General features: G+C 46.2%; 4 protein-coding genes across 10 annotated transcripts in view; 3 read left to right on the forward strand and 1 right to left on the reverse strand.

Moving 5' to 3' along the window:
* The window catches only part of man1b1b (mannosidase, alpha, class 1B, member 1b), a 19,484-nt gene extending 14,099 nt beyond the window's left edge, over positions 1-5,385 (forward strand). For all 6 annotated transcript variants that reach the window (XM_076998230.1, XM_076998224.1, XM_076998226.1 and 3 more), the window contains exons 11-14: positions 473-593; positions 906-1,100; positions 2,919-3,050; positions 3,317-5,385. In XM_076998230.1, the coding sequence (XP_076854345.1) occupies positions 473-593; positions 906-1,100; positions 2,919-3,050; positions 3,317-3,523 (655 nt within the window). In that variant the 3' untranslated portion in view covers positions 3,524-5,385. The remainder of the gene's footprint in view (positions 1-472; positions 594-905; positions 1,101-2,918; positions 3,051-3,316) is intronic.
* On the reverse strand, positions 4,930-10,330 carry dpp7 (dipeptidyl-peptidase 7). Its single transcript, XM_076998233.1, has 15 exons — positions 10,192-10,330; positions 9,389-9,465; positions 8,896-9,049; positions 8,690-8,822; positions 8,465-8,604; positions 7,944-8,107; positions 7,657-7,792; positions 7,435-7,516; positions 7,158-7,324; positions 6,756-6,816; positions 6,459-6,577; positions 6,154-6,310; positions 5,923-5,987; positions 5,740-5,810; positions 4,930-5,597 (listed from the first exon to the last, which is right to left on the reverse strand). The coding sequence occupies exons 3-15, from the start codon at positions 9,016-9,018 to the stop codon at positions 5,498-5,500; spliced, it is 1,518 nt and encodes a 505-aa protein (XP_076854348.1). The 5' UTR covers positions 9,019-9,049; positions 9,389-9,465; positions 10,192-10,330; the 3' UTR covers positions 4,930-5,497.
* noxa1 (NADPH oxidase activator 1) lies at positions 10,208-17,120 on the forward strand. 2 transcript variants are annotated; one of them, XR_013129680.1, is made up of 17 exons: positions 10,208-10,345; positions 10,727-10,929; positions 11,138-11,220; positions 11,385-11,493; positions 12,195-12,326; positions 12,603-12,710; positions 12,807-12,866; positions 13,128-13,165; positions 13,289-13,427; positions 13,567-13,635; positions 13,993-14,071; positions 14,343-14,437; positions 15,372-15,514; positions 15,619-15,688; positions 15,776-15,837; positions 16,131-16,254; positions 16,420-16,558. XR_013129680.1 is itself a non-coding variant. In XM_076998231.1 (16 exons), exons 2-16 carry the CDS (start codon positions 10,756-10,758, stop codon positions 16,539-16,541), a joined length of 1,581 nt encoding a protein of 526 aa, XP_076854346.1. In that variant the 5' UTR covers positions 10,208-10,345; positions 10,727-10,755; the 3' UTR covers positions 16,542-17,120. The 2 variants fall into 2 exon arrangements, 1 of the variants encoding a protein (XP_076854346.1); XM_076998231.1 differs by lacking the exon at positions 15,776-15,837 and having other exon boundaries at positions 15,619-15,724; positions 16,420-17,120.
* A 2,496-nt stretch (positions 17,121-19,616) lies between these two features.
* The window catches only part of whrnb (whirlin b), a 46,463-nt gene continuing 42,592 nt past the window's right edge, over positions 19,617-23,487 (forward strand). The window contains exon 1 of the mRNA XM_076998504.1: positions 19,617-20,521. Coding sequence (XP_076854619.1) covers positions 19,778-20,521 — 744 coding nt within the window. The 5' untranslated portion in view covers positions 19,617-19,777. The remainder of the gene's footprint in view (positions 20,522-23,487) is intronic.

A 23,487-nucleotide genomic window follows, 5' to 3' on the forward strand; every position in this document is an offset into this window, starting at 1 on the left:
GGTGGGTCTCCTGGGGCTGGTGGGGCTGGTGGGTCTCCTGGGGCTGGTGGGGCTCCTGGGGCTGGTGGGGCTGGTGGGGTCTCCTGGGGCTGGTGGGGCTCCTGGGGCTGGTGGGGCTCCTGGGGCTGGTGGGGCTCCTGGGGCTGGTGGGTCTCCTGGGGCTGGTGGGGCTGGTGGGTCTCCTGGGGCTGGTGGGGCTCCTGGGGCTGGTGGGGCTGGTGGGGCTCCTGGGGCTGGTGGGTCTCCTGGGTCTGGTGGGGCTCCTGGGTCTCCTGGGGCTGGTGGGTCTCCTGGGTCTGGTGGGTCTCCTGGGGCTGGTGGGTCTCCTGGGGCTGGTGGGTCTCCTGGGTCTGGTGGGGCTGGTGGGGCTCCTGGGTCTGGTGGGTCTCCTGGGTCTGGTGGGTCTCCTGGGTCTGGTGGGTCTCCTGGGTCTGGTGGGCCCGTGTCCGAGGTTCTACTCTCTCCTCCGCAGGCTGCTGGAGGACTACCTGCTGGCTGTAGAAGGCGTTCGTAAGAACCTGCTGAAGAAGTCGTCTCCTCACGGCCTCACGTTCGTGGGCGAGCGCTCTCACGGCCACTTCAGCCCCAAGATGGTAATTTAACCGCCCTCGGTCTGAACAAGGCGAAACACGGCGATATGTACATCTCATTTGTGTTTAAGAGCAAGCAGGCCCACAGAGCTTTGTTTATATTAACCTCCGATCTGATCCCAGACCAGTTTCCCCCAAGAGTTTTTTTTGTGTAATGACAACAAGCAGATAAACAGAAGAATGGTCTCCTGCAGCTGTAAATACATCGTTTTATTTCCTCCTACTGTCTGTTCTTTCGTTCCGTGCTGATTCCCACCACCTCCCCCTCTGCCCCGCCCCTCTGCCCCGCCCCTCTGCCCCTCCCCTCCCCCCCAGGACCACTTGGTGTGCTTCCTGCCTGGCACGCTGGCGTTGGGGGCGCACCACGGCCTGCCCCCCGACCACATGGAGCTGGCGCAGCAGCTGATGGAGACCTGCTACCAGATGTACGCGCAGATGGAGACGGGCCTGAGTCCGGAGATCGTCCACTTCAGCATGCAGGCCAGCAGCCTGCAGGACGTGGAGGTCAAGGTGAGACCTGCTGCGTCCTGCAAATAGACCCGAGAGTTTCGCTCACGTTTTGAAAAGACAATTGTAGGATCTTCAGGGTTTGTCTTCTTCATTCTTGCAGACTACAGTTATTTTGTTGTACCTTGTGTTGGTTTTAGCAGTACTGAACAGTGCTGGTCCTGATGGTGTTAGCAGTACTGAACAGTGTTGGTGGTGTTAGTAGTACTGAACAGTGTTGGTCCTGATGGTGTTAGTAGTACTGAACAGTGCTGGTCCTGATGGTGTTAGTAGTACTGAACAGTGCTGGTCCTGATGGTGTTAGTAGTACTGAACAGTATTGGTCCTGATGGTGTTAGCAGTACTGAACAGTGCTGGTCCTGATGGTGTTAGCAGTACTGAACAGTGCTGGTGGTGTTAGTAGTACTGAACAGTGTTGGTCCTGATGGTGTTAGCAGTACTGAACAGTGATGGTCCTGATGGTGTTAGCGGTACTGAACAGTGTTGGTCCTGATGGTGTTAGCGGTACTGAACAGTGCTGATGGTTTTAGTAGTACTGAACAGTGTTGGTCCTGATGGTGTTAGTAGTACTGAACAGTGCTGGTCCTGATGGTGTTAGCAGTACTGAACAGTGCTGATGGTGTTAGCAGTACTGAACAGTGCTGATGGTGTTGGCAGTACTGAACAGTGCTGGTCCTGATGGTGTTAGTAGTACTGAACAGTGCTGATGGTGTTAGCGGTACTGAACAGTGCTGGTCCTGATGGTGTTAGTAGTACTGAACAGTGTTGGTCCTGATGGTGTTAGCGGTACTGAACAGTGCTGGTCCTGATGGTGTTGGCAGTACTGAACAGTGCTGATGGTGTTAGCGGTACTGAACAGTGTTGGTCCTGATGGTGTTGGTAGTACTGAACAGTGCTGGTCCTGATGGTGTTAGCAGTACTGAACAGTGCTGGTCCTGATGGTGTTAGCAGTACTGAACAGTGCTGATGGTGTTAGCGTTACTGAACATTGTTGGTCCTGATGGTGTTAGTAGTACTGAACAGTGCTGGTCCTGATGGTGTTAGCTGTACTGAACAGTGTTGGTCCTGATGATATTAATAATAATACATTTTATTTATAGGGTCCTTTCAGGACTCTCAAGGTCACCGTACATAAGAGTAAAATAAAAGCAAAGAACATAAACAACAAACACCATAAGCAACAAAGACAGGCATGAAAATCTGTCACCTTTCGGCGACATTACCACTACATTTACCAGATTGTACATTTCCCAGTGGGTTTACTTGGGTGATTAATGGTTTCAATCGTTTTATATTTTGCGGTAAACCAAAGTTACTGCCGTAAACTAATCCACATTCCACATTCCAATGGACACTTTTCAGTATTGCTTTAATTTTGGTATTTTTACTATTATGGATTTTACTATATTTGGCAATACCTGCCACCGTCCCCCATGGCATCACCTGTTGCCGTACTCCTGCGCACACCAGCATACAGCTGGGTGTCGTCCCCATTACACTGAAACTGGACTTTAGGTCACATCTTTCATTAAATATAAAGGAAGAAGGTAAATGATGAAAAGAATAGGACCAAGGACTGAACCTTGGGGAACACCAGAAGTGAGGGGAGATGGCTGGGACGTGAATGTCTTCAATTGAACAAACTGAGTGCGTTCAGAGAGATATGAGGTGAACCAGGCCAGAGGAGTGTTGGATAAACCAATGGCTAATGATCTATGAAGGAGGACAGAATGAGAAAAGGTGTCGAATGCTGCACTCAGATCAAGGAGGATGAGTATGGATAAAAGACTTGAGTCAAATGCTGTCGCTGTTCCTTTCCAGCTTGCAGACAGGCATAACCTCTTACGGCCGGAGACTGTGGAGAGTCTCTTCTACCTGTACCGCTTCACCAAGGACAAGAAGTACCAGGCGTGGGGCTGGGAGATTCTACAGAGCTTCAACAAGTACACCAGGGTAAGTGGTGAGGAATCTCCTCCAGACTCCAGCTTAGAACTGACCTTGATGTCTCAATTCTGAGCCTTTCAGAAGCTTACAGAGCTAAGGGTGTGGGCGTGGCTCGGCTGTGGTGAGTCAGGTCTCGGCTACTTTGAAACGGGGCTTTAATGTGGCTGTCTGTGTAAAAGTAGTCTGCCGTTTGTGAGTCCACTGCCTCCGTCCGTCCTTAAACGCTGTCGTCTCAACTTTGACGTTTCTGCTCTGACGCCGGCTTCTGCCTTCAGGTCGACACAGGTGGCTACACGTCCATTAATAACGTGCGGGACCCCAACTCTCCCAGCCCGCGGGACAAGATGGAGAGCTTCTTCCTGGGCGAGACGCTCAAATACTTCTACCTGCTATTTTCAGAGGACCCCAACCTCATTGACCTGGACAAATACGTGTTCAACACAGAGGCCCACGCTTTGCCTATATGGCCACAGACAGACTGATGGTGGCGCACACGTGCACTCACGCACATCTTTCAGGGACTTGTACACAGATTTTTTTCCAATCCTTTTGATATCCAAACTGCCATGCTTCTTAATCACTCTGGGACACTCGTAATTGGGATTTGTTTGATTGTTGGAAATGATTGTAAAAGCCATTAGTATATTAGCGTGTGTGTGTGTGCAGAGTTAATGTATCTGCACACAGGGAGAATCTTGGCAGCGTGGTTCTTCTGATGTTCTTTCCTCAAGATGTTTGGTGTGGCTCACCACGCTTTCCACGTGTCGTTTGAAGGTCCTTCCTCAAAGGCTAAGAGCAAAAAATCTGATCAGACTGACCCTTAACCCTATCCGGGTCCCACTGTGCTTCCCTGGCCCGTGTGGACGCGGACGGACGCGCAGGCGTGGTGGTCGGCTGTGGTGGGGAGACATTACAGCCCTGCAGTAAGAGGGGATCTAGCGGGCGTACCTCCACAATCCCCCCAACCCCCCCCCCCCCCCACCCGAGCCGCTCTGTTCGAGGAGACCAACTCACTTTCAAACTGTGAAGCTTTTTGTATTGAAGCTCCAAGCACTTTGTAGTAGTGGGTGAGTGTTGAGTTTCAAGGGAGCAACTGCGCGTGTGTGTGTGTTTATCAGATACTAGTAATCACTTCTGTATTGCGTGTTTTATGGCTTTTATGTTGGTTAATCCCCCCCTGGTTTACTTTTAAAGTGAAAGTATTGTATTTGTATTGGTACAAATCTTTGCTGTAGATCTTCTAGCACTTGTAGCCTGAGAGGTTAATGTCATTCCTCTAAATAGGGATCATAATGTCTTGATTTGGTATTGATTATTGGTTTAGTTTTCTGTCCCTAATAGACACACTGTTTATGAACCAGTGAAACAAAATCTTATTTGAGAGAATGTGTTGTTTTACAAATGTTTAGTAAGCACAACATTGCGTTTGAAGAACAGGGTTTTTTCCTTCATCAGGTGACTTGGACTGATTGTGAGGACGGAGCATAACTGCATCTTTCCCTCACATCCACTGGATACATGACAACATCCAAAACAATCAAGTGTTGTTTGTTGAGGTGATGTATTTCTAAAATGGTTGCCTTCTCTATCAGGCTGTTTGTTGGTTAAGTGCATCAGTGGTGTGCTCTGTTGTACCTGACTGAAATTGGGATCACATAAATATTAGAGCCAGTTTTTTAAAACACCGAACAGCTTTCATATTAGTTTTAATCTGGGTGCCTTTGAGTCCTTCCTAAGCGATGGTAACGTTATCCATGGGGAGACCTGAGGATCATGTTTGTATTGCATCATACCATCCACATCACTGCGGTTGGAGTGTTTACAGATTTCTTGTAGATACTGAAAAACACTTGTGTGTTTATTTATAAGAGTCAGTAATGTTTTGAGGTAAATAAAATTGCTATATATATATTTGATGATGAATCAAACCAATGGATGCGCATTTTGTTGTAAATGTATCAAGCTATAGAAAAGCATTTGAATTTCACATTTCAAACAAAGGGCTCTCCACTCACGTCCCTGCCCCCACGGTGCGCGTGTCGCTCTCAAACTGTTGCCTACTGGATTTTAACAAATCAATTAACTTAATGATTGACCAAAGACTTATCACTGTTTCCTAACCAAGGGGTTCAAGGGTGATTATTTGGGAATCATACCAGGTCCTTCATGTAGCCAATATGGCTTGTTAATGTTGATTGGAGAGTTAAGTGCCCAAGCTGTTAATGAATTTGGGAATCAAGGTTGAGTTCTGGGTTCGTCTCCCAGTGATTGGTTGATTGGAAATTGTGTAATCATGAGCTTGTAAAAAGGAAAACCTTTGTCAATAAAAACCCCATTTCTGAAACATCTTGTGCTTTTTTTTGTGTCCAAAGTTCTTGGAGAAGGCAGCAAGACAACTTTATTTCAGTCTCTTTCAACATATTTAAAGTACAAAATGTTTAAAATTACAAAACCATTCAGGATGTGTACTGGGCAGTTTTCACCCACTGTGCAATAATTTCTGCCTCTTTCTGCCGAGCCTTCACCACGGAGGGGGGGTCTGCTGTATTCGACGCCCTGGCCAAGACAAAACCTCATCAGCTTTCTGATACCATCAGGTAGCACAGTTCAATGCCGTTATTGTCCATTACTCAAAAGTCAAAGCAACGGTTTTCTTTCTTTAAGGAGTTCGACATGTTGTTCAAGGTGATAAACTCACCTCAAATCTAAATGATGAGCTCCTTCTGGGATGTTGATCGCAATCAAAGACGGACTCAGCGACTTTCTGATCTGGAAACAAACAAAAAGCTTGTTCTAGTGATAACATTAGCGTCATGCCACTGCAGAAGGATCTTGTGCGGTGGAGAACATCGTTAACAGACCAGAGGGTTCAGTATCTCACCCCTCCATTCGCCCACGGATCCAGGTCGCCGTTTGAGAAGATGATGTTGCTCGCCGTTCGAAGATCTGGAAAAGAGGAACCGCAAATAGAGCCGTTGCATCACAGCAGCACGGACGACGCTTACGAAAGACGGCCATGACTCCTCCGTTCTAAAGGGAGGAGAACTCTGCTACGGTGGCTTCTAGCGTGCTAAAGGTGACCGTGGTAAGAGGGCCATCTCCATCTGCTCACCGTCCCCCCAGTACTGGGTTCGCAGCCAGCCGGGGCGGGGCAGCACCGCCCACCGCTTGGCGCAGTACTCCCCCCGCATGCTCTCCGTGAAGGGCAGGGGCGGGAACATGTCCGTCACGTTGTTGCTCTCGAAGCACATCTCAATCTCCGTGCAGGCCTGGCCAACAGCAAATACAACACGTCAGATACGTCACCACACTAGTAAGACACAGTGACAAAAGGATATTGTACGTTTCGCTGTAACTCTTGCAACAGATCTAGAGTTGACCAAGTTTGACCCAGTGAGGGCCAAAATTCAGAAGAACCTGATAGTCCCAGGCCAAGCTGTTGGAGCCAAGACCACAGCCAGTAGGATCAGCACACTCAACGTAGAGAGAGTAGAGATCATAGCAGGCCTGCTCCCCTGTAGAGTTATAAACGATACCTGGAGGAGGAGGAGGAGGAGGAGGGGGGGTTAATGGTCTGTGACGCATTCAAACACTGAACAAGGTTTCATTTGTCCTTTTTACTCATCACTTAAATGAGGAAAATTCTGCTTTGACTCCCTGACAGGGTTCACACAAAGGTTTTCTTATGCCACTAGAGCAACGATTCTTCCTTACCGACAGCATCTCTGAGAGCGGACAGCACATCGGACCCGTTCAACAGAACCTCACACGCCACCTGTAGTACAAAAACAAGACCAAAAAGGTCAAAACACCTGTGTGATGAACACTGCTAACCTGGCTGAGCTGCAGATGCAAGTGTGAGTGTCACGTGTCAGTTACCAAGTCAGTGGTGCTGTGATAGGGACATAAAGGTGTGTGTGTCATACATGCAAGAGCCAATCACATGTGTGCATGCTTAAAACGTGGAGTTTAGGGTCACCCTCTATGGACATTAAAGCACAGGCCACACACAGTATTGCGTTAAAGATGCTGCGAGTCATGTGACACCCCCCCCCCAGGGTTATACAATGCTACTTGTATTTCAGGAACTAGATGAAAATGGAACAGCAATGTTACCTTAACAGGGAATGCAGGCAGGACAATCATGAAGTTAGTGTTGTACGGGTAATCCAACATGGCCAGTAAGGTGAAGGCATTGCGCAGGAAGCCATTCAGCTGGTGGATGTCTTTAGGAGAGGAAGGAGTCTTGCACAGGGAGAACGCTGCCTGGATGCGTGTGTAGTCTTTCAAATAAACAAGAGGCAAAGACAGGTATTAAAGATCAGTTGAATATATCTGAATGTTTTTGTTACCAATTGGCTTAAAGTGTTATTCATTAATATTTGGCAATTACCTTCATGCTCCGCCAGTGTCCTCAACATCTGAAAAGCTTCTCGCACTCTGTCTTTACAGGAGGGGTTGTACTTCTCAAAGTCCTTCATGAGGATGTAAGAATTCATGAGAATTTCCCTCTGGGATCAATAAAGTTTTTATCTATCTATCCTAACAACGGATTTCTTTAGCAAATCAAAAATGTACCCGTGAGAATGTTAAAAAGCAGAAAATGCCGACTCACTGCGGTGACATCCCGGAAGAACTGACTGGAGTCGCCCAGTCCTGCGGTGGACAAGATGGGAGCGCTGGCAGCCAACGCCCCCGTGACCACGTTGGGGTACCTTATCCTCATGTACACACTCAACATGCCTCCATAGCTACAGAGAGAGAGAGATGGAGGAGGAGGAGGAGGAGGAGGAGGAGGAGGGGGGTTAAGGTTAATATACTGCACAACAAAAGTGTAAACGTGATGTTATTTCTGAACATCACTAGTAGGGTTCAGGACCGGGTAGGTCGAGACCAGAATACCTTCCTCCAAATACGATAACTGGGCATTTCTGAGCCCCAAATTCCTTCTTCAGCTCCTGGACCATCTGTGCGTAGTCGGCCAGGGCCTGCTCCACGGTCAGGAGTCCAATCTGTGGGATGTTGAAGGACTCTTGCCCAAAAGGCAAAGACTTCCCATAATACCTCTGGAGAAAAAACAGAACCATGTTGATGGAAAACACGCTACTGCAAGAACACAGATAATGGAGTAATAAATGTATGTAATTTATTAGTAATAAACTGCATTTACAGCTCATGTGTTCAACTTTAGCAACAAATTCTGCACCGTGAATGCTGACCAGGACGAGCTCGCGAATGCGTATTTGACTGTGTTCATGTGGCTTTTAAAATAGAAACACTGATCCTAGACAAACTGTCTTAATGGAGTTAGTTATTCTGCAGGCTTTGCACTTCGGTATGTCGTAAACGTGTCCATGACTAAATGCTGATAATGTCACATGTCCATGTCACATGATTTGACTGTGTTGATGTGCTGATCTCACGTGCTCAGCAAATATGACCAACGCTCCCTGCGCTGCTGCTAATTCTAATATGAACCCAGAGTTCTCCGCAAAGTCCCAAACGTCCCCCTCATTTCCAGTATAGAAGAATATGGGTCCAAGGTTTTTCCTCCAGTACTGATCTAAGGAATCAAACAAATAAATACGTTTTAAACGTGCATCCTTATGGCCTCCGTTTAGATGAAGCACCTGAAGACCAACACAGACCTGTGATCAGGTAGCGCTGAGCAAACGTGCCATTGCCGAGGCTGTTGTAGTTGAAGTGGTCCAGGGTCTGAGTGAAGAACTTCTCCTCGAGCTGAAGTCCAGGCTCAGGTGTGAGGACGTGTCTCCTGGTCCACTGAGCGCAAAAGAACCAAGTCGTTTTGGACCACCGTAGCGACATGACAGCAGTATTGTGTAGTAGTACTTACCGCAGACCGGGCTGGACCCGCGCCGCAGAGCGCGGTGAGAGTCAGCGCGAGGAGACACGAGCGGACCGCCATCCCGCGGAGAGACTCACGACACCAGAACACTCGCCACGATAAGAGTCCCATTACTGTCACGTGACCGCGCCTCACGTGACCGCTGTAGGGTTGGTGCGGGCAGACGAAAACCAAAGATTTAACATGTAACTTCACGCTGCAGTACAAAACCAAGCTGATTTTTGTGGTATTTTGTTCTTATAAAACATAAGGACTACGTTAGAATGGTTCATTTATACGGTTCATTTACACGTTTGAAAAAAGTTTCAAAATAATAGACACATTTCGAAAGCAAAAGCCTTGAAACTTGACACTTGGGATAATCATGATGTGAGAATCTTTATACACGACATGGCACCTGATTACCTTGAAGTACTATTTAAAATTAATAACTAATTCATTATTAATAACGATTTTTATCTTTTTATCTTTTGTAGCCTACCTGTAACGTTGCAGCAGACACAGTATTTAAAGAACACACTCTCTTACTTCGCCACCTCCTGGAGACATAGTCTACAACTGTGATTAAAATAAAGCACAGTCACATTTGAAAGAAAGAGAGAAACACACACACACACACACACACACACACACACACACACACACACACACACACACACACACTAACAACAACAATATTTAACAATAATAATGTGTATTTATGTCCTTTAGTATAATGTTTACTAGCAGTACACAGATATAGTAGATAGATAACTGTGGAAGTCAGTGTGCTAATTTACTGTAATGTAACCATTAAAAATGTTCAAAGAAATTCAGATCAGTGATACACTATTCCAGTAGTTAAAACTGTACTTGCTTGATAACAGTTGACTATTAGATAAACTCTTGGACCAAAACCAACACCAAAGATTCACATAATAAACCTTAATAAACCTTCCTCATAATGGACATCAAGTAGATTACAAAATTTAGATTTAATAAAGGAAACAGTCTAGTTGTTTACATGTCAACGGCCATCTCTGGTAGGTCTATTTGCATTACCTATGGACAGGGCTCTCAAGATTTTGGATTGGTCGGAGGTAAATAAACTAGATTTTTTTTCTCGCCGTGTGAAATCGGAAGTGTGGCGTGTGAGCGTGTGAAGACGGTCAAATGCGTGTGTCACACGCTCAATGCGTGAGACTTGAGAGCCCTGCCTATGGAGCATAAATATTCACTATTGACCAACCACATTCTCTTGTCTGTTTGCTCCGCCCCTCCCCACTTTGCGGGAATGTCACAAACCTGGTTTCCCGGTCAGGTCCAAGGAGAGGGTTGCCCTGCATTTCCTGGTAGGTTGAAATGCAACATTAGACACCTGCTCTGTGGCTGTGTTCATCTCCGTTTGAACTCTGTGCTGAGTGGTCCTGCTTCTGTCTCTGGCTGTTCTTGAGTGGTGGTGAGTACACCTGTTTAATTACTCACTGTGAATGCTGGCACTGGTGGGGGTGTCATTTAAAGGAACTTGTGAAGCCCTGTTTCATGCTTTTCAAGTAGTTGATTGTACTTTCACAGATTATGTATGCTTTAAGATCAGAACTCTACACATTAGGAAGACAGATAATCCACACACCTGTACAAATGAGAATGATACATTCATTTAAGGGAATGCTACACTTCTTCCATACATTCCTCAAGGGAATGATTCGTTTATTGGGCAATGTCTTATTCCACAGGTCTTGACCTAATCACTTAGATGAATTAAAAATACTCAGTTTATACAATCTGGAGGTAGTGCAAACCATGAAGTATTTTATCTCAGCACTGTTCATCACTGTAGGCTGTGCGTTTGAATCACAACGTTGAGTCATGCTGTACACGGAGCTGATCCGTCTGTGGGACGAGGCGGTGCGGGCGGTGGACAGTCAGGACTGGCACCGTGCTCTCTCCTCACTCAGCCTGATCACCGAGCCCACCTCACGCACGCTGTTTGTCTCCGCGGCCGCTCACCTCGCCCTGGACCAGCTTGACTCGGCCATCAAAGTAAGGACTCCCCCTCAGCCCAGCCAGCTCCCTCCCTAACCCCCCCCCCCCCCCCCCCCCCCACACAAGGAGACAAAATTAAACCCAGCTGCAGACAGCCTTTAGAAATCTGTAAGGAGCTGTAAGGCCCAGTAAGCAAACATGACTGACAGCAAACGTCTGACCTTCAGATTAGAAGATGAACCTCGGGTCTGTTTGAACGTTTCAGGCTTTGGATCAGGTCATCGCAAAAGACGAGAGGCTCGCTGTCGGCTTCTTCCAAAGGGCTGCGGTGCACATGATGACAAACAGGTGAGCTGACCGCCTGTCTCAGAGACGACACGCAGACTCATACAGTCTCTGTGGACTCATACATGCGTGGTGGCCAAGCAAGGCGTCCTCATGTTCTGAGCGCTCTGCGTTCTTTAGCGATGCTTCACGACATCGTCTCTGTGTGCTCTGTTTCTCTATCTCAGGCTGCAAGAGGCTCTGAGTGACTGCATGTGGGCTCAGAAGCACATGAGGGACAACACTGTCATTGACTACAAACAGCTAGGACTGCGCTACAAACTCTTCAGTTGGCAGGTCCAAACTCCCACAGAACCTCACATTTCCCTTTTTCTTATGCTCTCCCTTTCTTACCGTCTGCAGAGGCACCCACAAGGAAATTGCTGGCATTCTCCAGTTTCCCCGAGGTCAACGCTGCTATTGTGTGAGCGCCCGTGCTCAGACCCACCTGGGCTGACTGCTGTCGGCAAAGCCTCTTTAAGAGGCGAAAGGGAGCTCTGTGGTCTTACGCAAAGTCAAATGCCAAGGCGCAAAGATTAGACACACCACACATTCCCCAGCAGCAAGGTTGGGTTTTGTTCAGCTCAAACAGCTTGAGATAGGGGAAAAGTGTGTGTGTGTGTGCGCACGCTGTTTTGTTCCTGTATGGTGTGTATTGTGAAGTTGGGGTGGAGAGGGAGAGTAGGTGAGGGGTTTTTCATTGCCTGTCGGGACAGAGAACAGTGCTAACAGTGTTTGTGGTCACTTCCTGGTATGTGTAGGGGTGGAATTTCCAACACAAGGAAATTTTGTCTTTTATTTTACTTACAGTGACTGTTATATTCCCAAACACACATGCCCGGCTGCACGTAGGATTATGCCATTGTGACATTATGACAAATAGCACTAAAGTTCAGTGCTGAAGTGTTGTGGATTGTGTGTGTGTTTGTGTGTGTGTATTTGTGTGTGTGTGTGTGTGTGTGTGTGTGTGCGCGCGCGTGTGTGTACATGCTTCACAGGTCCTGTATAATGCAGCAGCAGTCTACTGCCGTATGGGCCAATGGGAGGAAGCCAGTCAGGCCCTGGTGACCGCCTCCCAGGAGCGGGGAGGGCGGGGCGGACAGGTGGACATCGCCATGGTCACCGTGACAGTGAGCACCCCTACACCTGAACTCAGTGGCTAGGACAGGATCAACTCTGCGTGTTTGTTTGTTTGTTTGTTTTGTAAATGTAATATAGGGGATGGGGGCTCACTTTGCATTATTAGTTTATAAAATGTAAAAAATGTTTTTTTTTACAAAAAAACAAAAGAAAGGTTTACTCGGGTCAGCACAAAAGCTTTGGTACTGGACCGCTAATGTTCGCCTCTGGTGGCAACTTTACTCCATGGGCTGTTGTGTGTGTGTGTGTGTGTGCGTGTGTGGTAGAACAAGGGGGTGATCGATCCTCTCCTGGTACCAGCCGGACTGGTGTTCCGGCCCAGGAAGCAGGACGTGGAGCATCTTCAGCCAAGGGACTTCCTGGGTAAAGCCGAGGTAATCCTACTTGCTAAAGTTAACAGACTTGATAAACCGAGACCTTCGAGACACTAACGTGTTTGAAATGTGTTGTTTGATGTTCTCATCTCCAAGGTCATAATTTCTGACATCCCCAATGATGACTTTGGAGGCTTTGAACCTCTCAGGTTGCAGGTAGGACTTCACATGAAATCGCATGTTGGTTGTGTTTGGGGAGGCTGTTAAATATGACACTAGCACACAAATATCACCTTTGCTTTTCACTTCACGATGGATCGCAGTGATTTAAAAAGCTTGTAATGACAACTTGCCTACGCAACTCCAGTTGGAAAGTTATAATGATTTAAGCATTGTTGTCAAAATGTAGCTTGTGCAACACTTGACACCTGTCTAAGGTTTCAGATCACTAACACACATATGTATATTTCTTGGCAGAAACCCGGGTACTACGAGCCCAAGGTGGAGGAGGGCCAGTAAGTGTTTACCCAGCAGATAAGATCCCATCCTCAAATTACTGCACATTATCCACATACATGATACCTGGATACCTTTCTGTGCACACCTGTCGGTTGACGCTGCGCCATTTCCACCTGCAGGGATTCGCGTTACATGCGCGTGAAGAGCCAGTACGTGGCGCGAGGCGCGGGCGAGCTGAGCGTGCCCCTCGGAGCGCACGTGTTCGTGTTTAGCGATAACGACAGGGACGGACTCGCTACGGTTATATACGACGGCCAGGTGAGGTCCAGGTAACGTTCTGCGTGACTCGGTTCTGTATGTAAATGTAATGTAAATGTAAACTCGGTTCTGCGCGAGGGTTTCTGGAGGCACGGCGCTTATCTGCGGTTTCCTTCTGTGCGCGTGTGTTTCGCCCTAGAGAGGCCTGCTGCCCGACCACCTGCTTGAACCGGTGACAAAAAAGACGAAAGGAAAAAAGAAAAGAGAAGTGAGCTGCTCGCCGTTCTGGTTTGCTTATGAGTATTCCTGATGTATTACAGCAGTTCACGTTGCATTTACTGCAATGTTGTTCAGCATACAACGTACTGTTCACATTAGATTACTGTTCTGATTGTTTTCCAATCAGATGTTCTTTTAGTGTTATTTTCCAGCATGAGATAAATGTACCTTCCTCTTTTCGTACAAAGGCTGAATAATTGAACCGATAATGATACTAACGTGTCCTTTCAGAGGCAAGGAGAGACCACAGGCATTAAACAGAACCTATATACTGTCTGCATGATTAACTACTGCTGGGTTCAGGTACAGCCGTGACCTAGTCCACCACCTTCTCTGCCCTGTACAGATACTGCCCAGTGGAATCCCCCTACCCCCCAGCCTGAAGCCCCCCACACGCCCCCAGGCTGTGGCACAACCTCCCCCAGGTACAGCCAAATGTGTTAATGCCCCAATCGATTACACCCAGCCGGTGAGGACATAGGGCATTGCTTGGCTCAAGGTCATTCAACTCTAGACTCCAGATCTAAATCTGGTCTTGAATTGTGTGATAACGTGTTTAATCTCAGAACCCGTTGGCCGCCCTGTTGCTAATGAAGCCTAAATGAAGAAAGTCAAACCAGTGCAGTCTTGGGGGGGGGAAACACGTGTGCTGGAAACACCTGTGCTAAATCGTGAAGGTATCTTTGCTGTCTGTAGACCTGCCCTCATCACCAGCGTCCGCATCACAGACCAACCCACCTCCGCTGTGTAGCAGCAAGGCCCCCGCCCTCCCCACCAGCCCCACCCAGCAGGTGAGAGAACCACGCCCACATCACACCATGCCCACGCCCACCTGCTGTGCTGAACAGGACCCCCCCCCCCCCCCCTCCCCACTTCCTGGAATACTAGAGATGTCAATCACGGAAACTTCGTCCTCACCCTGTACACCTGCGATATTACGCCCGTTATATTTTTGGCAGTAGTTTCTGGGCACAGAAATTTAATGAATATTTGGAACTGTGTTTGTGTGGGATGTTTTAATGTAAAAGGATTACTCTCCCTTGAAGTGCTTGTCCTGTAGTTTGCGCTTCGAGTCCGCTAAGCGTGTGGTATTTATTCCCCTTTTGAAATGCTTTTAAACTTTAGGGCTCCAGCTGGTTCATGCTTTTGAAGTGAGGGACTGAGGGTGACTAATGCCTCCCTGGCTTCTCTGGGGAGATCAGATTTTGTGGGAGAGCAGTGCTTTGATATGGCCTGATTCAGTCAGGACTGAAGCCCAGGGGAGGCGAAGGAAGCCAGATAAAAATATAACCTGGACTATTTGAGAGCAAAGTGCCGTGTGCTCTCTGCCTTACAGGCCCAGACACGCGTGCTGTCTGATGCGAGGGCAGCATCTCGTCTCCCTGTGATGCTTCACATGTAGGAAATGTAACTGGACCTGATAAGAACAATGCAGCTTTGCTTTGTGTTTAAATATTAAGCTTGGATTCCATTGGTCATTGAGCTCGATTTCATCTGAATATACTTTGATCTAGATCACAGAAACCAGTCACTTTGTGTTTTTCTTGGAGTGTTATATCAAAGCTTGTTGAGGTGACCCATAAGTAGGTAAACTCTAAGATGAAATATTATAATAATAAAATGTAATGTTATTTTTAATGACACTTCGTATATGTGCAAAAGAAAGTCAAACAGAAATATGATCACTTATCAGCGTGTAAAAGCATTTTTTTATTTCCTCCCAAGACTGAGGCTACAGCATCAGCCATAGTTAAGGTCCACTACAGATACACCATAGCCCTGAATGTCCCAATAGACACACCGTACCAGGAGCTGCAGAAGAGAATCGCTCAGAAATTAGGACAACCTTCTGCATTCATCCGCCTTAGGTAATTCAAAAAACCTGCCAACCTGCTTTTCTCTGCCACAGTTTGGAATGAGTTTTTAAGGCTGTTGAACAAATGTCTTCAGCTTGTCCTGTGTCCTCTTACAGGCAGAAGCAACATGGGTCCCCAGTCCTGAAGCCCCTGGAGGGGGACGGAGGACTGCAGAGTCTGGACGAGGTGGTAGAGTCGGGACGCGTGACAATCTGGTGTCAGGTACCGTGATCTTTCGCTGCGACTGAACTAAGCATCACTTCTGTGTTGTAGTGGCGCTACAGTTCAGCACATTGGACCTGGAATAAAACGACGACGTCTCAAGAACATGGACCGTAGGCTATGTGTCTGATGGATGTGTCTTAACAGAATTACAAACCTTTGTATAACAAAGAATACCCCATTTTAAATGGCCATTCTTTTGACATTGCTGTTAAATTGTTTAGTTACAATTGAGAAATAAGGACTAATAGTATCTTCAGAGGCGGAGTAACAACATAATTTAGATAGTTCAGATGTTTCATTTCAAATCCAGGTTGCTGGAATACACAGTGAAACGAATGAAAATTGTTCTTGTGCAAATAATCAGGAATGTGTTTGGTGTCCTCTGGCAATCTCACCTTTCCAGCCTGAAGCCCCTCTGACCAACAGGACTATTCTCTACCAGATGGTGGCACTGTATGACTATGAGGCCCAGGGCTCTGAGGACCTGGAGTTTAGTGAGGGCGACACCATCGACATCCTCAGTGAAGGTGTGTAAGCCTGAAGGCACCAATTCTGTTGTTTATATGATATTTATGCAGTTAATTTGAGTTAGGGTAGATCAGTGCAGCAGTGTTGGCAGTAACGTTATCAGACGCTGGTCTAAATAACTCTGTATCTGATTATACTGTATCTGACGCTCCTGTGTGTTACAGTGAATGAAGAATGGCTGGAAGGACACACTGCTGGAAATATTGGAATTTTCCCAAGATGCTTTGCCTATAAAGACTCCGATAAAGTCACAGACAATAAAACATCACTAGAAAACATAAAGTAACCATACAGTATATGACTGTCAATAGGTTAGGGTATATTTCATAGACATTGTATATTCCATCCCTAATATTTCATACCAATATCAACAACTCAATCATACATTTACAACATTTTGTTTATATGCAATCTCATTTATTATCTTTACATTTGATTACATTTATCATTTTAGTATCATTACAGGTTATTTCTGTAAGATTGCACAATTAAAATTTAATTGAATCATGGAAAAAAGGAGACTTCCAATCATATTTCTCTGCATTATTTATTAGAATTATTATAGTCTATTTGAGAACATCAATCCTCTAAGAAACAATTCTGTTGCATGCATAAAATATAAACTATCTCAGCTTCTGTGATAATGTGGAAGTTTTCTGTAAAGCTAAAGTGGATGATGGGTAATGTTGTTGTCTTTGGCTGATGAATCATTCTCTTGAATTGTCTGTTATCTGACTCAAAAAGACTGCAGTAACTTTGAAATGATCAGACAGTTCTAATCGTGTTTTGCTCTGGTACAGCATGATAAGTTATTTTCATTTATTTATTTATTTATTGCTGATAAATGTTGAACTTCCAAAGGTGACTTTTCCTACTACAAACTTTTCTTTGGGTTATAGTTTTGCTGAAATCTATATTTGAGTTCAGCCTTTCTCTTAGTTGGATTAGATTAGCCAGAACGTAATGGCATTTAGAGAATTATGATTTAAAGTGAGTTTTACAATCAATATGTGTATAAGGCTATAAACTGTGTGTATTCTCTGTAAATTACAACACGGCTGTCTATAGCCACAGACTTTAGACTAGACACATTAGCACAGTAATAAGGAGTCCCGGATTCTTTTAGACATCACAAAATCATACCAAGTCCAAGGACCTTCATTACTCCACATGTGACCAGTTCTCATTAGCATAACCACCACCTTCCTCTCTGAACTTCCAGTTCACCTCAGGACTCATCTGTAATCTATACAGCAGAGTCTGCCAAATCACAATGATGTATCACGACTGGGTGGCACACAGGTGCACCCATTACAGGTATTACACAGCTTCACCATTACACTTTGTCAGCTAAGAACATTCTCCCCTTCGGCTATGAGGAAGTGAGGCTGAACGGGCCTCCGTGAGGAGTCAGTGGTATTGTGGGTAATGTAGTGCAGGCCTGACCCAGTCAGTCTCTCTCCTTTCTCTATCTCTCTCTCTCTCTGAGCACGGGTGCAGCACGAGTTCTCTCTTCTGATGTGGTACTGTAATCATGGAGTTGGCAGGGACCACTGTGACTCCCCACCCACCCTACACCCCCTTCCATTAAACACTCCACCATTAATTAAACAGCAGCTTCTGCCCCGCCTCCCCAAATCGATCCTCATTTGTGAACTGTGCCTACAGATGTCTGCAGTGACAGGTGGAACTAGGAAGAAAACAGATGTCACGTGTCACACACCTAAATCAAGCATTTTAAAAAATGTGAGCTTATGTGTGTATACGCAAATGCAGAAATATTCTGGTGTGTATGTGTGGCTGCACACACACACACACACACACACACACACACACACACACACATCTGAGGACCCCTAAACCTAATTAAGGATATATCTCACTCCGAGTTGCAAAACGTTCAAGATGAGGATTGGCTCCTTGTCTCGTTCGGATCCATCGTTTGTCCATTCATTTCTTTTTACAGCGTGGTGCTGAGACCAGTAATTGCAAACTAATGACGAGTCAAGCTCGTTTGTCTTAATTGCACCAGTTTAAGAGGCTATAAATCTGTGGGCCAAAATCCCTGGATGACATGTTGCGGTCAGCAGTACGAGAAAGTACGAGAAAACCTGCTTGAGATGCGACAATCTGTGACTATAAATAGCAGGAGGTAAGACAGACGCGGTGAGGAGACAACTGTGTCCTCCTTACACACTATCAGAGATGACCTGTAATCACACGGTTACTGCTGTAGCAAAAGGGACTCATTAGTTCAAGCCTTCCCTCAAACCTAAGTACCTGTTTAACGTTTAGTGCTAGGAAAAGCTCTGTTTTCCCCATCACACGGCACTGATGGAGAGTTTACCAAAGGAGGCCAGCAGTGATTGATCTGAATTAGGGAATAAGGAAGGGGTTAAGTCCTGATACTGTTTACCTCATGGCATCGGCGCAGATGGAAGTTCTGAAGTGAGGGGGACCAAGCTGTACAATATATACGTTTATGCTTGTAGATGCTAGATTTCGGATGGGGTCAATATAAACCTGGAGGGGACATGTCCCCCCGTCCCCAGTGCCATCTGCGCCCCTGCCTCATGGTGGTGTGGAGGTTGTGCGGTGAACCCACACATCCAGACCACGTGTGTCTAGTCTTTTGTACATTCCTTCTCTTCTTATTATAAGGACGTGATGTGAACTATTTCTAAATGAAAATGACCTGGGCCTCCCTTGAAAACTCAATCACACATTAAAACTAGATGAGTGCAGGACATGCTCTGGACACGCTGGAGTTACACGTGGGCGTTTCAGATTCACGCGTCAATTCACGTCGGTTTGGATGTTTAGTCCCGCAGGACTAAAAATATCACACTTCAAAGATGTTCCCTTCTTGACCAAGCTGTACGACAATGTTGTTTGTTGCTAGGCAACGTAGTCGCACGCCCGCGTCATTTCCGGCGGAGCGCGCTCCCCTGCGCGTGTCACCACAGCCCCGGCGGTGAGAACGGAGAACGTCGCGCGAGCCCAACGAGCAAAGTTGAAGCGCGCGCGTTTCCCGCATCACTATGTTGCTTTTTTTTAAACTTCATCCGAGGCAAATGTCTCATCTGTTCGGCTGTTGAATGAAATAGTGATTTGGGTTGGACCGAACTCTTCCGCACCTCGAGACCCCGCTGGACTTATTCCAGTACCGGTATGGCTTTTCTTGGGTTGTTTCTGCTGAACCGGTACAATGTTCCGTTCTAAGCAGCTTTTTCTTGCATGTCTAAGAGAGTCATTCGTGTTCCGTTGCTTATAATTATAAAATGGGCGTTTATGGTGTGATTTGATCAGTTTTCCAATATCCTTGTAAACTTTCTATTATCCTTTAATAAGTGTGGACAGTGAGATTTAACAAGGAACTCAATATGACGAGTCTCACCTGCAAGCACGGCTACATGCAACACGCTCGGTGCGGTTCTGATCCACGGAAAGAGGGCACGCTGCTTCAGCGCGTCTCCCTGTGCGCGTTTTGAAACCTTCCCACGACATTGTGTCGTTTACACCATGGATCACACCATGAGCGCCGACCTGGAGCGCGCGGCGCTGAAACCCGGTACTAACTCTATGGGGTCCGGCGGCCGCGTGTTGTCCGTTAACGTGAGGAAGCTGCACAACGCGCTCAACGTGTTGCTCAACGACTTGGAGCGAGAGCAGTTCATCCACTGTCTCAACGTCTACCACGCCAAGCGAAACGTGTTCGATCTTGTGCAGACGCTCAAAATCATTCTGAACACACCGGGTAAACGGAACCTTTTACCCATGCTGCGCCTCGTCATCCCGCGCTCAGACCAACTCTTGTTTGACCAGTACACCTCAGAAGGTCTCTATTTAAAAACAGAACTGTTGACAACTGCCGTCAATCCACAGTTCCCGGACGAAATAAGTAACACGAATAACACAAACGTCCACGTCCGAACGCCCTCGGTCCACTTTGTCGAGCAACCTGAACAGGTTGAGCCTCGCCACGTAACTGCACGGTCGCTTCCCGATTTCAGCACCACCGCGGAGGGGACAGCGCCCGTGGTCCTAACGCACGAAGAGATCCGACAGGTCACCCTCAAACGCAGCAAGAGCAACGAGGGACTGGGCTTCAGCATCCGGGGCGGTTCGGAACACGGAGTTGGAATCTACGTGTCCCTGGTGGAGCCAGGATCTTCAGCAGAGAGAGAGGGATTGAGAGTTGGAGACCAGATCATCACTGTCAATGACATGGTGTTTGACCGAGTCACCCATGGAGAGGCAGTTAAGGTGAGAGTTGTGGTGTGTGTGTGTGTGTGTGAGAAGGTGGGCAGGTGGTTGGGGGGGGGGGGGGGGGATACCTGCCTGTCCCATATTGTAGTTACTATGTATTCCTGTGCCATACATGCACCATGAAAAGATGATGTAAAGTGCTACATTACAGGTCCACACTCTTCTTACTCTGATCCATTCTGTCTGCTTTAAATGCAAACAAATGCCCCCCCCCCCTTGCCCCAAAACCATAAACCCCCTCAGCTGTGCTTTAGTCATTGCTATGCGGATGAATCTTTGGACCGAGTCCCGGGCCTGCCCACTGGCTTCAGCAGGATCCCAATCAATGTTGCACTTATTCTGGCCACTCGATGACACAGCGGTGTGGCACTGACTCCAGTGTCTCTTCTGGCTCCAGCTGGCCAGCAGGGGGCGCCGCTACAGGCTCTCTGATTGGCTCCCACCCCACATCTTCCTCCTCCCCCTGGCCTGTCCACAGCCCTGTTTTCCTGGGGTTCTTCTTCATGGAACTTCATGATTTGATAGAATGGCCTTTGATTTGGTTATAGTGCTTTCAGCTCTAAAATATGTTTTAAATGTGAATATTTCAAATTAGCCATGGCATTCTTTTTGTTATTTATTTATTTATTCATTTTCAGTTTGAGTTTAAAGCAGCACGAGATTACATAACATTGCTTTAGATAGCTAGATGTTCAAGAGGGAAATGATGAATGGCACTTGGCATTTCTCTCTCTCTCTCTCTCTCTCTCTCTCTCTCTTTCTGTGTGTGTATGTGGGCTGGGATCAGAATGTTTGTTTTCGAAGACTGAATCTAGGCAATGCCAGGAACTGTATCATTCTCTCTTTCTGTCTTTCTGTCTGTTTCTCTCTGACGTTGTTGGCTTGCACGTGTGAGTAATGCAAAAATCTCGGTGCACAGGCAGATTGCACAACCCACAATGCATTCCGTGGCTGGGGAGCTCTGGGCTAATGCAGCTCACATCAGTTACTAATAGCTTGGGCAGACAGCTCATGGTACTCATCAGAATCACATTTGAAACAACAGTCGATACTCTTGTTTAAATACACTGGTGTGATTGGTTCAATATTTGTAAATTTGTCTTGTGTTCAGTGAACAGAAGCTTCTGAATTTGGCCATCTCCAGCTTCCGTAGCTTAATCCCTGAAAACGTCTCTCTCAGGATTTATTTCAGAAGCTGGAGCTCATGACTGACTTTCATGGTAGCGTCAAATGGAGAGATTAGGAGTGCCATGGCCACGCTGAGTTAGAACCTTCCGGTAAACGCGTCGACATAAAGTTAATGGAGTAAAGGAAGCAACCATGAGTGTCTGTCTAAGAGAAACACAACCATGTGAGCAACACAGACTCTCACCGGCTATAGTACATCTGACAGCTGACGTTCTGACCATTTGTCCTACCTGGTAGAAATGTCCTTCTGTAGCACAAACTGCATGTGTAGTATGGCATGTTTACATAGATATATGAAATGCGTTGGCGTAGTGCATAATTCTGGGGCACCACTGTAAGAGGCAGGTGAGAGGCATAGTGGAGGACCTGTGTAATCATTTATTATTATTATTATTAATATTATTCTTTTTAAATTGACAATCACCTCCTGGGGACCCAAACACAGGCTCGGTGTGGCCCTCCCTTATGCCACTGATGAAATATGGACACTAACTAACTAACTAACTAACTAGTACTAACACCTGTTTCATGTTCCCCATGAGTGATTTAAAGAACTTTCACTCTCCACACTTTGTGAAGTATTGCCGCTCCTTGTTAGTGTGCTTCGGAGTGTACCGCCCTCGTTTAGTTATTCATGCTGAATCTTGTTTAGTTTGTGAACTTTCGTATTTTGCTCTTGCCCCTTTGGGTTTGTTTGCCTGATTTGTCTTTTTGGAATTTTGGCCGTTTGCCTGTTTTTGACATTGGGATTTGTGCTGAATGTTTTTGTATCTGACTCTTCTCTACGTCTAATGAACCCTTTTTCCCCTCTGCACACGTCCAGTATTGTCTCAGGATGTTACAGAGAAGAGGTTAAATTAATATTAGAAATACAACAATACATGTCCACAGTAGTGCAACTATGATTTATAATCAAAATAAAAAAAACTCTTCTTAAGAAGGCATTGTGCTGAAACATGGTGTAGTGTTGATGTACACAGGCAGGGTCAAAGTAGGATCGACAAAACACTTTGTCAGAACATTCCTTTCAGAGAGGGGAAGGTCAAACTGTTTACGTTGCCACAATAAAGTCTTTGTGCGTTAGCCCACGTTGTGGGACATGATGGGTTTATTACCAGTGCATCTTCGTCACTCTCTGCTATTTTAGAAAGAAATTTCTAGTTGAAATGAAATTCTATATCCAAAAATGAAATTCTGTCTAGTGCCACAACCTTTTTCCATTGGTTAAAAAGGTATTTTGACTGGTAAAACATCTATTCTTGTGCATTATTTTATATCAACAATTAATTTTAAACAAGAAATAACTAATTACATTCAATTATCAATTAATATTAATTTTGCACGAGGATACAAAGGTTTTCTTAGTGCCGTACTTTCCTTAAAGGGACAAGAGCGAGTACCAGTGAATACGTTTAGTTTGTTTAAAGCAGTTGTGCATTATACCCAAATTGGTCCCTGTTAGAACACAGAGGCCCTGGCAGGATTATATTTATAGTTCACACAAGCGCTGCCCACCTGCTTCTAGACTACCTTTTAATATCTAGTTTCCAACGCACACACACACACACACACACACACACACACACACACACACACACACACACACACACACACACACACACACACACACACACACACACACACACACACAGCTACTTGGTAAGCAAGTGGGAGCAAGAGAAAGAACTACGGAGGTTTTTTTTACCAACACAACACCACCATAAAACCCAGATTACTATGCTGCACGCATTTCAAAGACCAGCCAACAGGTCTAA

Source organism: Brachyhypopomus gauderio, chromosome 3 (genome assembly GCF_052324685.1).
Source record: "Brachyhypopomus gauderio isolate BG-103 chromosome 3, BGAUD_0.2, whole genome shotgun sequence".
NCBI lineage: Eukaryota > Metazoa > Chordata > Actinopteri > Gymnotiformes > Hypopomidae > Brachyhypopomus > Brachyhypopomus gauderio.